At 53.4% G+C, this 16,656-nt stretch overlaps 4 protein-coding genes across 4 annotated transcripts; 2 read left to right on the top strand and 2 right to left on the bottom strand.

The window, feature by feature from the left end:
• Positions 1-1,827: 1,827 nt before the first annotated feature.
• PG997_005905 (Niemann-Pick type C-related protein 1) lies at positions 1,828-5,672 on the bottom strand (the record flags this gene model as incomplete). The annotated part of the gene is made up of 2 exons (XM_066810220.1): positions 1,828-3,995; positions 4,085-5,672. 2 exons carry the CDS (start codon positions 5,670-5,672, stop codon positions 1,828-1,830), a joined length of 3,756 nt encoding a protein of 1,251 aa, XP_066669143.1.
• A 1,676-nt stretch (positions 5,673-7,348) lies between these two features.
• Positions 7,349-9,273, bottom strand: PG997_005904 (uncharacterized protein; the record flags this gene model as incomplete). The annotated part of the gene is made up of 3 exons (XM_066810219.1): positions 7,349-8,667; positions 8,717-9,143; positions 9,208-9,273. 3 exons carry the CDS (start codon positions 9,271-9,273, stop codon positions 7,349-7,351), a joined length of 1,812 nt encoding a protein of 603 aa, XP_066669142.1.
• Positions 9,274-12,378: 3,105 nt separating this feature from the next.
• PG997_005903 (G2-specific serine threonine protein kinase) lies at positions 12,379-13,817 on the top strand (the record flags this gene model as incomplete). Its single annotated transcript, XM_066810218.1, has 2 exons — positions 12,379-13,221; positions 13,275-13,817. The coding sequence occupies 2 exons, from the start codon at positions 12,379-12,381 to the stop codon at positions 13,815-13,817; spliced, it is 1,386 nt and encodes a 461-aa protein (XP_066669141.1).
• Positions 13,818-14,535: 718 nt separating this feature from the next.
• PG997_005902 (uncharacterized protein) lies at positions 14,536-15,192 on the top strand (the record flags this gene model as incomplete). The annotated part of the gene is made up of 1 exon (XM_066810217.1): positions 14,536-15,192. The coding sequence occupies one exon, from the start codon at positions 14,536-14,538 to the stop codon at positions 15,190-15,192; it is 657 nt and encodes a 218-aa protein (XP_066669140.1).
• Positions 15,193-16,656: the final 1,464 nt, after the last annotated feature.

Raw genomic sequence — 16,656 nt, 5'->3', positions numbered from 1 at the left:
ATTAGGTGAATGCTAGCTAGGTCGTCGTTTGATTCATAGGTGGCAATGAGAATGAGGTGAAGCAATCATCAAAATAGAAGAAGCATACTGCCTTGCATTGAATGAGCCTTAGGTTTCCTGCAAACCCTGGGAAGTCTTGCAGCTTGCTAGCTAGGTGTGTGCAGATGCAAGCGTACTACTGCTACTTGCTCGCATGGTGATAGGTAGATAGATGGTAAACAGGTTGAAGAATGGAAGGTCACATGGCACTGAGACAGACACACGGTGGTGGTCGAAGGATCGATCAATGGAAGTCGCCTGCTTCCTCTCTTGCTCGGGATAAATCCCTCCTTTGGCCTATCGTCATGTCACAAACAACCTCCCAATTTGGGTTTAGATAAGCATGTAGATAGGTACATACAGCCAAGTGAAGTAATCCGGATAGACCAATGAATGGAGACCATTGGGCCAGCTCCCTCCCTTGGTTCCCCCTCTTCTACCTAAACTTGCTCTTTGGACTTACAAGTGGCCTATCAGATAGCAGCACAGCGTCCCGTGCCAAGGAGTGTCTAGGGGTTGGAGAATACGAACTGATGTTGAACCGGACCGGACAAAGTATACCTGCCAGGTGTTTTGTTTAAGTAGACATCCATCTATTCGGCGAGGTCGGGGTAGGCTGCCCAGGTGGTTGCTTCAATGTTGGACTGAACGGAACGAGAACTTGAAGTCAAGCTTTCTGACTAGCCTGTAACCCCCGTCGTAGCCCGTCTTGGCAGCAGAAGCGTACATGTCGGCATGTTGATCGCGTGCCGCTCGTTTGTCGTTTTCTTGCCTTTGCTCTCTTCCTGGGCATCACGGCGAACGAAACAGAGTATTGCTTAGGTACCCGTAGTTTGTCATGGCCATCTTGTGTTTGATCGACGGGTGAACATGAACGTCAAGAAACTCCCACTTTCCACAGCCAGCCTGCCAGCACCCAGTCCCAAGCCCAATGGGCGAACGAAGCAACCAAACCCCCACGTAGTAACCCGTCTGGTGGTCTTGTGCTCCTCCCCGGTTCGGTAAAGCTGTCAGCTTTTGTCTCAACGCAGCCACTGGCAATCCATCCACCGCCCCCTCCCTTGCTACTTCTCAATACAGAAAGGTCACGGTCCGATGTCCTCGGGTATGCCGAACACCTTCGACGTTGGTTGATTCTACGCTGGTAGTGAGAGTGAATGTCCAGGCCGCCTCCATCATATCTCTTACACCACGGGAACAAGTGGAAGTCCGAATAGGCTTTCCGATGGGGTCCAGTCCATAGGTACCTGGTGACACGTGCTTTCGGGAGACAGCGCGCAGCAGTTTGCTAGTGCCGTGGCACTCGTGGAACCCGCTGTCCTGGGCTCGTTGGGATTTCCACCATGTCAAGACTGGATGTAACCTGCGTACCGGCAGGATCACCTTCGAGGAAACTAATGCTTGATGACACGTACACTCGTTGATAACATTCTATTACGAGACTCTACTTAACTTCGCTTACGGTCGTTAACAGACCCCTAATACCGCTGCCCTTAACCAATACCCAATCTAACTTAAGCTAAGTTTACACTCCCCACGAGATTGACACCCTCAATCTAGTCTTTACAGAATATCATACATGTAGCCCAGCTCTGCGAGCTCCAACTGGGCTAGTATTCCCAAGGGAAGTGGGTAAGGACTCTAGAGGCGGACCATCGTAGTTGATGTACCCTGATCAGTCCAATTCAAACCCATCGCTATCATCTGGCTCTTGGGGGTCCGACTGGCCTAGACATATTCCGCCGGCAAAAGGGACCTGATGAATTGACCGACGACCCGATAAGATGCCTAGTCGTCAAATTCCGAGTCATCGCTTGCATCTTCGGGGACAAGTGCCCTATACCGTCTGTTTGCCAGGTCCTCGACCAACCCGCCCTCGCTCTCGGGGTCCACGTAGCCCTCGCCACCCGCCAGACTGAGCAGAACGGGAAGGAAGATAAGGGCATGCGTAGCCGCAAAGATGACAAGCGCGAGCCAGACACGGAAGTAGTAGATCTCAAAGATCTTGGACCGGGTAAAGGCCAAGACGCACACCCCCAGTAACTTGGTCACCGTGATGCCGCTGAAGACCGAACCACCCACATTGACAAGTGCCGTCCAAGCCCGGGCATCCCGACCACGGAATCGGTTCTTAGCCCGTTCCATGACGGAGCCAGACGGGAACATGAAGGCTCGGGCAATGTGAGCGCAGAACTCCACCGATATACCCACACAGATGATCAGGTTCACCAGCGACACGGCGTTCAGGGAGACATCAAAGACCGCCATAGCTCCGATGATGTCGATCACGGTCATGCTAACAGTAATTGTGACAACAAGCGCCGTCATCACCGAGCCGAGGAGTATTGATGCTACGAGGAAGATGATGGCCACAGCCGACCCAAGAAGTGTTGCTGTGAGATTGACAATGTTGGCGTATTGGTCGAAGAAGATGTAGAACACGCTGTACGGGAAGACCTCGATGCCCGTCTCCGTTTGGACCTCCTTCGCAATGCGACGAGCAGCGGCATACGCCTTGATGAAATCGTCCTGGCTGCGCAGGGGCTTGTGCATCGTTCGGAAGTTGCTGGCAGGGATCGTGGTCTTCTCCTCGTCCACAACCACGCCCTGGCTGTACGAAGCCTGCCCACCGAGAGGACAGTCATCGTCAGTGGGCGCCGCCAGGAATCGCTTGACGTAATGCACGAACTCTTCGCCTTCCGGCATGCCGTACAGCGTCACATTCCAGGCAGGGTCGCGGTCAGCAAAACAAGCCACCCTCTTACGATTCACCCTGTCGTAACAACAATCAACAGCTTCGGGGTTGAGCCATAGGAAGAAATCGTCGATCCAGCTGGACGTAGGCGAGGCAATATACGAGACCTCGGGTCTCTGTCGCTCCAGCTCCAATGTGTTTGTCAAAGACAAGGGCTTGCAGGTAAGGAAGCGCGAGCATATTTCTTGCTGGTGTGCACGTTCAGTGATGTTAAGGTCCTTGGTGACGAAGTACACGGGCGGGCCGGTGTCCAAGTAGTTGTACATGTCATTAAAGTAGTCGATCAGATACGAATCATCGGGAAGGGCAACTCTCTGATCCAACCCAAGCTGAACCTCAGGCAGCAGGGCTATAGCCGCAGCCAACATTCCAGTAAAGATGACAAGCACCATCACTTTGACCTTCTTACCAAGAAGGGCAGGCGCATAGTACTTTCGAATGAACTGCTGTAACCAGCTCTCCTCTGGCACATCGTAGGGGCGAGTGACAGTATTGCCGTTGCTACCGCTCAGGTGCACTCGGGCAGCCTTGACCTGGATGCAAGGGAAGCAGTCGGCGCGGTGGTCTTCAATGCGCATCTGGTTGTATGAGAGAATCGAAATGAATAGCGTCATCTGTAGAAGAGCATTGATGAATACTGCACCGGCAGCATAGATGGCGAAGTTGCGCACAGCGGGCATGCCGACAAAAGCGCCAAGGGCGAATGATACAGTTTCCGTGATGCCCGAGAACAAGATGGATGGTCCCATGCGTCCAAGTGCTTTGGCGATCCGTTCCTCAACCATAGCATCAGGGTGGCTGACATTGACCCGCTCAAACTCATGAACAATGAGGAAGATGTTGTCAACACCAACGGCGAGAACGATGAATGGGATGACTTCCGCAATGATGAGCGTAGCCTTGATACCCGCCCATGAGAACAGCCCTATCGATGAAGTGATCGACATGAGCACGATGAGGATACCAACAAAGCCCAGCGTAAACTTGCTTTGAACCAGGCAGACAGCAGGGTTCCTCATCAGCTCGCGCAGGGTCATGCTTGTGGAACCAAGAGCGAGCGATGCATACAAGAACATGACTATGTAGCTGATCACGACAATTGTAGCATCTGTGTTGCTGGACTTGTTTAGCTCTTCCTCTAAGCTGATCTCGGTAGAGAATGACAGCCGCAGTCCGAACTTGTCCTTCGCTTCTGGTTGGACTGTGTCCAGCAGGAAGTCCTTCAGGGATCTCTCCCAGTCCATGGCCCGTTCCAATTCGGGGGGTGCCTTCAAGGGCATTGGCAATAACCCAAAGTGGCAGTAATCGCTGGTGCGTCAGCAACATCGTCGATACTCTCGAATCCACCCAGCACCATGTTTGGTTCGAGAGGTTGACCAAAGTTAGGCCTGCATTGGACAGGTGACCGAGCGCAGTCGGTGAGATCGCTTCGCCATGAGCCTTTGTTGAATGGGACGTTGTCCCAGTATGCGGCTACCGACTGAACCACACAGGCATCGCCGGTTGGGTTGAAGCAGACATCTTGCAGAGTAACACCGAAGGAGGCGCCCTTAAGTTGCTTCGCGCGTTTCTCAACGTCCATCCACCACTGGATTACCTCCGCGTTAAGCACAGGACCTGGGCCAGATGCGTTTGTGTCATTGACAAGGAAAGTCTTATCGACACGATAGAACGGCCCAAAGCTCTCGTCGAAGAACGCCTTCTCCTGGGCCGCGGCCGAGGTCGGGCTGACCCACAATCTCGCAGGCTCTCTCTCCAACTCGAACTTGACCCAGCCGACACTGAGAAGAATTACTACCAACAAGCTGGTGACGATTGTAATGGCGGGGAATCTTGCACAAAGATGGCCCAGCTTGCTGAAGACTTTGTCACACCAAGTATTGATTTTGTAATACTTTTGGGGTCGGTCATACATGGCGCCGTTACGGACCAAGTCGCCCTCATCTTCGTCATCGCTTGGCTCGGCGCCTTGCAGAAGATGAAGCCGCTCACTTTGTCTCTGCGCATGTCTCCGCCAAGCGACATGGCCTACAGCAGCCAAAATAAGTGAGAACAACAGGACGCTATATGTGAAGATGGAGGCGAACGAGAGGCATGGGAGCGCGCCCACGTGGCATGATTCTACATCTTCGACTGCGGGAAGTGTCGGGCAGACAGCAGGGCAGTCAACACATGAGCATCGGAAGTTCGGGTCTTCGTCGTTGCACTTCTTCGGCGTCATGTCTTTGGGACCCATGCCGGGCTCCTTGTAACTTTGGGGGAAGTTCATCTGGAAAGGAGACCCGATGGCCTTCTCGTCACCCAAGAACTTCAGGAGCTCAGTGTAGTTCTTCGCGCCACCACCGATGAAGTCGATGGCTTTCGAGTTGGCGGGCCCAAACTTGACATCCTTGCAGCTGTCGTAGAATCCGGTGCCGTATTCTTTTGAAACGAGATGGTCCAGCTCCGTGACCATCTGCTTGTTGTTCTTCTCCTGCGTATTCGTAACGTTGATGAAGAGGGACTGATCGGGCGAGCAGGTGAAGGAGCAGAAGAGATTATAGAAGTTGTCCTTGCAAGCCGGGCAGGAGCCGATAATCTGGTTGGGGGTAGATAGCGATGACTTGAGTGCGGCGAGCTGGTCGGAGTCGCAACAGACCTTGCTGTTCTTCCATTTCGCGCCGCATAGTGCTTCGATTTCGGATGCAAAGTCGGCATCGGGGGTCGTCGCGAGACCGTTGTCGACGCAAGGCAGTTCTTTTCCGAAGAAGCCCTTCTTTCCGCAATGGCCTCGAATCGCACAGCGACCGGCCTCGTGGATCGGGGTGAGGAGCTCAGCATTGGCCGAGAGTGCTAGAAGTGCAGTCCCGACGGCTCCGAGGAGTGGTAAGCGAGCCATGATGGTGGTTGTATTGAGCCACCGGCTCGGGCCAAATCAAGACACGGCTTGAACTATGATGATGGCGTTGATGAGCGGCGTGGCGGCGTGGTGGTTTGTATGAAGGAAGGAAATGGCAGTTGCCGTGCTTCGATAATAGTAAGATAAGCAGATGACGATGTGCAGCCGAAGTGGGACTCGGTTATCGCATGTTGTTTGTATCGATTCAATCGATGGATGGGTGATGATGGGATGTTGTTGACGCTGCTCCTCAATACACGGAGAAACAAAGTACGAGAATCAGAGGGCAGCTCGAGGCAGCTATAGCTCCGACAATTAGGTTTCGGTCGATGTTGGGGGAGCAAGGATCAGTCAAATCAATGATGCTCGTCCGCGTTGCGTTGCGACTGCCTGCGTTCGGAGGAATGGTGTGTTGTGTGCGCAGGCGCGCGAGCTCTCTTACTGGCTCTGACCTTACAGGCCCGGGGTACACTAGAACACGAGTGATTCAGCGCCGTGAGCTGTTCACGTAGTGCGTAGTGCATGCGTCATCCAGCATGTCTGGAAGGAGGCCACCAGCTCGACTCAGGGCCCGCTGTTCCCCCGGCTATTGAATGAGTGCATAAGCGTCGCCGGCAACCACCACTAGCGCCTCCTTCCAGCCCATCACAAGACACCATTCTGCCTATGCACGTGCCTTCCCCGGCACCCGGCGAGTCGCTTCAACACCTCAGTGCTACATTCATTTACCCATCTAGGGCCATATCCAGCGGTTGTGGCAGGCGAATCCAGACCAGCTGCAACAATGTTAGAGAACGGGAGGTTATTGGCATTAAGGCTTCCGCTGTAGTAACAATTGATCCTTGCTTATACGAAGTGACTCCTACACCTGTTGGTGCAACCTGAACTGCCGGCTGGGTATGTTGAATCGCTGGCAACGTATCCAAACCCTCTCATCAAATTGGTTTATAATCAAATGATGTAGCTCGAATGCTTTGGCGGGTAAAGGGGTTGAAGGACATCATATACCAAGAGCATGAGACAGCAACAGTAGTACTTAAGGAATGACGGATGTCTCGATTATATACGTGCTGGATCTGGTAAACGCACCTATCCTTCTTGCTTCTCTTCCCTGGTCTGAGAAAAATCGTTTACTGCGGGAGCTATGCGTTCTAGTCCGTCTGCATCTGAATTATTTGGTGTGCCTGGAAGCTGCTGTTGTCTGAACCCAACGTGTGGTCAAGCAATTTTCGCACTGGTGTCCAATCTTTATGGAAACGAGCCGGCATAATTGAGACATATGAGGGAATCATCTTATTGGAGCACAGGGTCACGTACGGAAAATAGAGATCAGCTTAGGTAATTAAGCTGTCTTTGGTCTAGGGAGACGTCCAGACGACAGAGTAGAATCGGTGGCTGCTTGCTTGCGAGAACTGTATTTGTAGAGACCGGGGTGAGAGGAATCGCTATGCCGAATGTCTGCCGTCGAATTTAAGCTCATGCCAACCACAATCCCGGATAAAATAGAAGTCGGTTCTTTGAAATATCATAATATTGACCAAACGCCATCATGACTGGCGTGGACGTCCTAATGCTACACTAGCTGAAAGGGTATCGCTTTATCGCTTGTAGGCGAAGATGTGATCAAAGAACATCTGGCCACAGGCCCCGTCTAAATCGTACATCCAACAAGAAAATTACGCCAAGAAAGAAATTATTTTCGGGGTTCTAATATCTAGGGGGCCTCTCTGGGCTTCGACATCTCCATAACCATAGCCGCGGGGCGGCCCTCTTTGACTTTGAGACGTTCCTGGGCGAGGCCCGTACGGATCGCTCTGTGGCATCGGCGGCATAGGCGCCGTCATGTTGCGTTGCGGAGGCATTTGCGATCGTTGCTGCCCGGGTTGGGTTGTTGCGCTCCGCGGCGGAAGATAGGCCGGCCCGTTGAAGCCGGGGCGGTTCGGTAGAGGCCCCGCGTTTGAGTACATAGACGGTGCCGGACTAGAGCGACCGTCTCTGATGCTGGCGTTGTCGTACATCTGCTGTCGCCCTGCCAACTGATCGACTGCTCGGGGCATAGGCCGGCTGTAAGGATCCATGCTGCCACCCGTCAAGGATCTCTGTGGTGGTGGCATATTTCCGTTCCCATACGGTGCAGGACTTTGCGTGTATCGAGGTGCGAACGAAGGGTTGTTGTTTTGCATAGGACGTTGCTGCGGGCCGCCGTAGCTTCTGTTAGATTGAGCTGTGCCGGGACGTTGGGGCGGGTAGTTGTCGAAGTCGATCTGCGGCAGAGTAGGCGCTGGAGAGGCAGACCGGTTCATCGACATGGGTGCAGCCGATCCCATCAGGGGAGCATTCGAGGCATACGAAGCTCCTGTACCTTGACGAGATGGGAGTGGTCGTTTCTGGTCAAAGGCACTCATCTCAATGGTGTTAGGAGTTCCCGGTCGAGACTCATATGCCGGCAACGTCGTCATAGTTTCGGAACGACTCAGACCCATCTTGGGCATTTCTGGCAAGGAGTCGTCCTTGGAGGGATCCATGAATGTAGGTAATTTGGCCTGTCGCTCGATCGGGGTCTTTTCGCCGGTTTTCTTCGCCACCTTCATTTCTGCTTTGAGCCTGTCCCTCTCTTCCTTCGCAATGGCTTTGTTCACCTTGACCGAGACGATTCTCATCAACCTCTTGTTAATCTTTCTTGAGCAGTAACCCGATAAGCCACCATCCTGTCTGGGGATGTAGTGCCACAGGAAGAAAATGTAGAAGAGAACCGCGATCAGCAAGGAGATGAACGTGATGACCCAGACGATCAAAGTAAAGATCATGCCGGACAAGACAACCACCTGCTGCGTGTTTTGCTTTGCCAGTTCTCCCAGCTTGCTGAAGAAGTTCATAATCGACTTGTCGACTGAGCCAGTCTCGGTAGGAATCAGGTCGTTGCTCAGAACGTTATACAACGTGAGAGCATTGAGCACCTGACGTGGACCTGAACAGAAAATCACACGAATCCAGGCTATATCCAATCAGCAACTTCCTGAGCGAGGTGACATGGTTCTACTCACACTGAAAGCTGAAGTATGTGAACAGTGCAACATACTCAGCACCCTTCTTCGATTTGGTGAGCTCAGCAAAGACCAAGAAGCGCCTCCAACCTTGGCTTCCCCAACGGACACTCTCCAGGCGCACAGCCAGGTTGTCCAAGAAGGATTCAGATACACTGCCGCGGTTCATGACGCGCCTGGCGCGGATATGCTCAAAGGCCAAGTTGACAAACGAGGCGATGATACAGACAGAGAAGACCCATTTGATGACATCGAAAGAGACAAACGATGTAGCCTTGACCTGACTGGTCCACTGGTCAAAAGCCAGCAGGTTGACGGCAGTGAAGCTGTCGACGCCGTAAACGGCCATGGAAAGAAGAAGAGAGAAATGAAGATATACATAAGCGAAGACGGTAAAGCAGGAATTGGACTTGAAGTCCTTGAGACTCTGTGGACACCGGAATCATCAGTACCGGTTCGGCTGTTATCTCGACCAGCCAGAGGGAACTTACAATGTAGTCCCATTTCGCCTCGGGTCGCACATCGGCCACGCGCTTTTTAGAACTGAAACACCCCATACTGACTATTCCAAGATTTCGCGCTTGCACGTCGTCGAAATGATTTAGTCGGTTTACTGATAAATGAACGTAGACGGTCGGTCGATAAGTATTACAATAGACTCCTAAGAAGTTGGAGCCCTGCTACCCAATAAAGATAAATGAATGGAAGGCGGAAATCCGATAGAGGGTGATCCAAAAGGGTCGTCGTCGTCGTTGTAACAGCTTATCGTCCAGCCGGTCCCGCCGAGATGCACAAGTCGTCGCTCGCCTGCGAAGCTATTCGACTGCGCGTTGGTGGTTGAAGAAGAGCAATGGCTCGCAAAGCGATTGGTGTCCAAAGTGAAGAAAAAGAGACAAGAAGAGAGTGCCCTGGCGGATGCGAGGGGCTTTCAAGGAGAGACAGGCGCCAACCCTAGGGCGAGTTCGGCGGCGTTGAGGAGGTGATGATAGTTGATGGTGTGGACTGCGACAAGTCTCAGTCCCTAGCTGGCCGACGACATTCCACCTGGTCGGAAGACTGTGGGGTGACACGAGAGTTTGCAAAATCTCTACAGCGACATGTCCTTGTAAAGGGCGCTATTCTCGGGTTCACGATTCGATCGACGCAGCGATACCTTGCCCTGTCAGACTGTCTTGGCCGAAGTGAAGGTGGAAGGGAGGTCACTGGAAACCAGCAACAACAAGAGACGTTGACAGGCGTCAAATGAGAAAGGTTTGGTCGAAGGAGTCGCTGGGAGGTTTGATCGACTAGAGATAGACCCTCTTGTTCGACCGTAATGCCAGGGCCGGGCGTGGGCTGATGTATCAGATTGCCAAATGGGGTAGAGACGACAATGCACCGACGCAGAGTGCCGTGCGAAAAGAGGGAACGATTGGAGAGGGGGGCCAACACTCGATGGGTAGAAGCCCAGAAACTAAAAAAGGAATGACTATAATTCGGATAGAGAGCGTCTCAGCGCGCGCGTATGCGATTGTGTTGTTTTTTGGATGGAAAGAAAGTCACGTCCGTCTCATCAATCTGACGAAGGTCGGTCGGTTTGGAAAGTCGCAGTGATCGCTGCAGTGGTATCAGACAGAGACATTACTACGGCTACACGTACTACTACTGGCCACACTGGTAGAGTGAGTACCTCTTCCCGCCCACGCAAATGCGACCAGGCTCCCTCCGCGTTACAGCCAGTAATCTACCTACCAAGTACCTAGGGTGAGGGGGTGGTGTTGCATCAAGTAGAGGGCCTGGCGAAAAGGGGGGGTCAGCAGGGCAGGCCCTTGGCAGGGTTTGAAATGCAGTGCAACCTCATTGCGATGAGTGAGGTACTTGTATGCCGGCAATGATAACTCCGGATTGGCTGCAATATGAGAATATTCCCAAGGGTCTGTGGATGGGCCAGAGATGGGCGTGCTCCGTCGCGACGCAAGGCACGGGCAATTGGTCAATGGCGGCGCATGGCGCTGGAGGACCTGCTGCGAAGGGCTTAGCGCAGCAGTGGACTCCCTAGAATCCTAGACTCTCCGAGCTCTCCCTTGTCCCCGGCTCGCGCGTTTTGGACTTCGGGTCTTCCTGTGGTCTCCTGATGAAATTCAAAATTGGCATGGGCCCCAGGCCTACCCAGAAGGGAACCTCGCTAGCCGCCCCTGATTCCTGCCCTGATCTTCCCTGCTGCATGGCCCATTGGGTTAGCAGCTTGGCCCCCGAAACAGGACATGGGGAAAGCCAAGATGGAACAAGGCCCACACACAGACTCGAGGGCGCCACCGGCACGAGCACGCCAGGAACCAACGATCAGATGAATCAAATCAAATGCCCTGCCCTTCCAGAAATTGGCCGTCTTTGGCGGCGGCCCGGACTAGAATCGAAACAATCGCAAACATCATGCGGCCAAGGCAGCCTTGCCTTGTTTGATAGCCCAGCCAGCCAGCCAACTGCCTGCACTGCAGATCACGCACTTGCGCGTCTTCAGTTTCCGTTCCATCCGTCTTTCCTCGCTCGTTTGGCCTGGCAGGAAACTGCCGGTGAACGGTCCCTAGCTAAGTATGGAACCTACCAAAACTACCAAGCCTACCAAACCCACGCTGCCATGACTCGTGCAGGATGGAGGAGGGGGCCAAGTCAACTTGCGCAAGCGCCCCCAAACGTGCCCCCAACAGCACCACCCAGGGCGGCTACCAAACGCGGGAGCATGCAAGAAACGCGAAGGTATGCAAGCACGCGCCTAAAACCCAACATCGAAGTATGGCTCATTTACTGCCTATCATATGCTGCTCCGATGAAAAAGTCAACTCTCCTCAAGAACTCAGTGCCTATCAGGGGAAGCCATTTTGATAGCACCCAAACAAAGCGGGCCACGACGGCGCCCTGCGTGCGCCTGGGCACTGGCGGCGCATGTTGATTCCCCTGAAGACCAGCAACAACAATGCTGAGATCCGTAAAGCTCGCTTATTGGGTGACGCTCATTTATTTTGGTTTGCGCAGGCATGCCGTCGAGGGGAAAACGGCTGCGAAGATAAAGTTTGAATTGCTCTAAAATAGAAATAATCACGCGGCATTGTTGTGGGTTTGTATTATTATACTCGCTACAAGCGGCATTGCCGTGTTGCCACATAACTGCGGCCCAGGTTCCTTGCCTTGGAGTATTACCCAAGGGTAGGTATATGATGACCCGACCGCAGGGGGTATCGAACATTCGCAATGCTGCTTCTAGGCTAAATCGACTTTAGCACATACAAGCTAGAATGATAAGGAGGTAGGTATCCAAAGCCGAAAACACTTGCTTGTTGCTGCCGGGTGCCTACATGGCAACCAGCTATGGCGCAAGCCGACCTTTGGCAATGAGGAGGCGAAGAATGCAACACCGTGATACCCATAAACTGGCAGCATTGTATAAGCAACCTACCAGAACTACGGTGCTCTGAGACAGCAAGGGCTGCTTCGGGTAGCTTTGTGTGCTTGGAATGCGTTCAGCATGTCTCCGAAGATAGACAACAAAGAGCCTGACGCGTGCGTTGAAAGGGATGAAGTGCTTGTCTACAACAAACCTCCCTCTCGGCCCTGACTCTGGCGTTCCGCTTCTCTTGTTTCCAAGTAACCACAACCAACTGAGCCCACTCGCATATTGCCAAACGATGGAGGAAGCACCTTATCGCGGCCTTTCGAAGAGAGCTGCCTCCGAGCTTTCGAGGCAGGCGTCCAAGTACGACTTCGCCTCGGAAGTTTCCCCAGGCATTTGGAAGGTGGTACGGAAGAGTGACCGCGCGCATTTCCTGGCTCGCGATGTCTCCTCATGGCTTCTCGACCACGGGAGCGATGTACCCAACCACACGTCTCTTCTCTTGCTACTCGACAAGCAGCGCATGATCGAGCCCCTGATGGCAGTTCTGAACCATGAGAACCTCGTCAACTTCATTGACTGGGTGCAACTCATTGGCTGGAAGGACAGCAAACATCCCGATCAAGCAACCCACTTCTTCATCTACGATTACTGTAACGCCGGGACACTGGAGAACTTGTTCCAGACGGAAACGCGGATCGCGCCGTCTGGCAGCGAGGCGCCGCGCATCGAAGTTCCCGTCGACTGCAACCGGTTCCTACCAGAATCCCTGTGCTGGCACGTCTTATGCTCCATTCTTAAGGGGCTTGCTTGGTTGCACGATGGACTCCGTGAGGACCTGAACCCCTACACCAAGGAATATGAGATCTTCGATGCTGGTTTGGACTGGCAGACGATACTGCATAGAGACATTGCCCCGTCCAACATCTTCTTCTGCCACCCGCACACGATGAGTGAGACTTACGGCCAGTGCAAGTTGGGGAATCTGAGCAAGGCATTCGTTTCGGGCCACGTGAATGGCGTCCTCGGAGACCGAGTACCTCACGGGCAGGGAGAGGTTCTAGCCGGCCAAAATGGCTTTGAGTCACTGGAGAAGCTCCGACAGAACAAGGACATGCCGATGTACCATCCGCCACAGGTGAGTCCCTACCTCGGCGTCTCGAGCGTATCCTCTGCTGACACCCATGCTAGTTTAATCAGCCGTACACCATTATTAGTGAGTATCGCTCGGTCGGCGATGTGCTCATGGGTATGATGATCAAGCCTGTTATGGCAGCCATGAAGCATATGGAGTACATCCGTGACCGAGACGAGAAGAGCTGGAACGCGATATTCAGCAAGGCCAGCTACAGCGCAGACCTGAAGGATCTAGTGTGGGAGCTCATGTCGAGGACCGAGCTCGAGCACCAAGCTACCTTCAAACTCTACCTGAGGGCGAAAGAGGGGTTCGAGGACTTCCGGGAGAACGATCGCGATGGCAAGGCTATGGTGACGATAGACCACGTGCAAGTCAAGCACGCCGAGGCCATGGCGGAGAGGATGGCCAGCGAAGCCGAGTTGATGAGACGCCGGAACGAGCAGTTGGACAAAGAGGACGAGAAGGTCCGAGACAAGGAGCTGGAGGCGCCAAGCACGAATCCCACGCGAGAGAAGCTTCTCCAAGAGATGGCCGAGCTCTGCCAAACAACGGTTGATAGGTACCAGCAGCGCAACCGCCAAGTAGATGAGAGCTAGACGAGAGCTAGATGAGAGCCAATTTTTGATGGGATTAGTCATTTGGTATCAGTCCCCAGCGAGGACATGCTGTAGCATTATCGGTTAGCTAGTTAATCACACGGCCTGTAATTTTTTCCAGGGTGGCAAAGGCCTCGCAATGCTCGACAGGGCCCCGGACTTTCGGATATAAATGTTGTCATAGAGCTCGAGGTTTATGTAAGAAGAGGGAGGTGATGCTGAGGTAGGTAGCTGTCAACATGTTTCGATATGGAGCAGGCTGGCAGGGGGTTAGCGGCCGGGACGCTTGGGCCATAAACGTCCCCTAGCAGCCTAGCAGCCTAACGTTACCTAGGCTGCTGGGCTGCTGGGCTGCTAGGCTGCTAGGCCCATCGTTATTTCCAAAGTGGGGGATTATGTATGTCACCGCATGCATTGATGTCCCTCTCGACCTCCCGGCTTACCCTGTTACCTAAAGCTAAAGCAGATACAGATGCGCAGGTTTGAGCACATGCTTATCAGCCTTGTCACTCCCTCAGAGCACGGAAGACCTCCCCACACAATCGCGAACTCCTAAGCCCAAGCAGACGCATATCGAGACCTCCATTCATCTGCGCCCGTTCTCCAGACCTGCGTAGCAGCGCGTGCCGAAGATCCGGATTTCCACAACTCATCAAAGTCGAAAGCTTCCATCCATCCATCTATCCATCCACCTAAGCAACAGCCCAAATCGAGCCCAATGTCGCTGCCCGCGCCGACGCCACCTCTCCTCCTGACGAAACGGCTCACGTCATTTCTACAAGCGAATCTGTCGCCGCAGATCCATACAACCCTGCTCACGACTTTGTCAGGGAAGCTGCTAGCCCATGCCTCACCACACCCCGTCAGCACCCTTCGCACGCAATGCACAGTAGCCGCGTCGATATGGACCATCTACGCAGCACAAGGCACCAGCACAGCTGTCGCTGAGGCCTTGCCCTCCGCCCCGGCCGGCACCAAGGCGCGCCAGGACCCAACCTCGGGCGCCATCACCATACAACTCACAGGCGCGGTGCTGGTGGTCCGCAGACTCAGGTGCGGGCTGCTGTTCGTATGCATCGGACCAATCCCGGACAGCGGGGAACAGGTGCAGCCTGCGCAGGGGCAGAGCCAGTCACTCCAAGTACCGCAGGCGGCATCTTCGTCGCACCCAACACCTCTGGGGTCGCCGTCCGAGGTCGAAAGCGTCGCGAGTGTCGGGGCGGCCACTACGGCCAGCGTCACGACTATGGGCAGTGCGAACGCCGCAGGGGTGGTCCTACTGCGAAGGCAGGCGGAAGAGCTTGCCAAGTGGTTAGACGATAAACTTGGCTCATTGGGTGTGCCGGATGAGGAAGCTGGCAATGAGGGACGGTAACCACGTTCCTTCTTGTCTTGGCTACCTGCCCCAGAATGAAAAGATGCGCAAGCCCACACCACTGGACTCAACGAGGGTGAACCATACGTATGACGGTTGGCCCGTCTACCACGAATCCAATAATCTAGCAGCGTATACTCCGCAACCCATCGATGCGATCATTCGAGTCGTTCTGTTAACCAGACAGTTGCTTCTTTTGGAGGTTTCTGTGGGTTGGGCCAACTATCAGGATCATACGTCGCCTGATTCTAGGCATGCGCAGATATCGCATCTCCAGGAGCTGAAGGAAATCGCCTTCTGGGTCTTACTGAGAATGTCGAACAGGAGATCACAAAACATATGTCGAAGTTGACGCAACCATCACCCTTAGCTCTCGGACTCACATTGGCGATGCTCTGTTGGACGAGCCTGGACCGGATTGAACTGATCATTCGTGCACGCCTCCAAAGACCAAGGCTAGGTTCTGCCCATGAGGCCAGCCAGCCAGCCTCCGCGCCAAGACAATTGAACATGTGTCGATAACTATTCATGTTTATTGGCTTCTATACGAAAGATTAAGAGGCCTCCCAGTCTCAGACAAACCCAGCTTGGTGTCCAACCTGAAAACCTATTGAGGTGTTGCTTACTTCGCCAAGCCCGGAATTGTTCGACAAGGCGATAAGTTTGTCCGCTGTCATATGGTCTTCATTTTGGGGTTTTGAGCACTCCAGTCCAGTTTCCCATCGTCTATAAGTTGAAGCATGGCTCACGTTCCCGGCTGTACTGGATTCTTTGGGCAGCCTCCTTGACTGATGTCGTGCCCACCACTTTTTTCAGTGACGGGAAGAGCAAACTCTCGATTCCGTGCAAGGGACCAGGAGATAATCACTGCTCAATGCATCACAACTCGCATGTCACAGTAAGCCAGCACTTTGGAGCGTGTGTTCAAATGTCCGATGCCAGATGTGCACCGAACTAGAATCGATGTAGTTCCTTAATCAACCGATGTAGCGTCGACGCTTTCCACCCTGTACATAGAGTATACTTTGTAATAACCGATGATCCAGTTCCATGCAGCTACAATGCCATGGCTTCTACAACCGCCTCATCTCTTGACTGTGGTGAACTGCCGAAGTTGACGGAATTCCACGCGTCGACGATGTCACATCGACATGTACATACCTTGTAACTCCCAACTTCCGGCTATCGCTCTAGAAGGTTGCACCGAACCACCTCAATGGCTAAAAGCAAGCATTCCAATCAATTTACCAAACCAGCAGCAAGAAAACCTGCTCCATTAGCAATGAATGTCATGCAACCTTTCGCTTATTGCCAAGAAGAGGGGGAGGTCTTGTTTGTGTCGTCAGGGGATCGAGGCACTCGTCGACGGCGTATAACTCAAGTGCAATATAGCTCGTTCAGTCACTTTCGCTCATGCTCTCTCGTAAGGCAGTCCGTTGGTGGTGGGCCGTGTCGTTCGATCAA

This window comes from Apiospora hydei (genome assembly GCF_038363865.1).
Source record: "Apiospora hydei strain CBS 114990 chromosome Unknown utg000005l_segment0_segment0, whole genome shotgun sequence".
NCBI lineage: Eukaryota > Fungi > Ascomycota > Sordariomycetes > Amphisphaeriales > Apiosporaceae > Apiospora > Apiospora hydei.
This window is presented reverse-complemented; position numbering and strand designations above follow the sequence as displayed.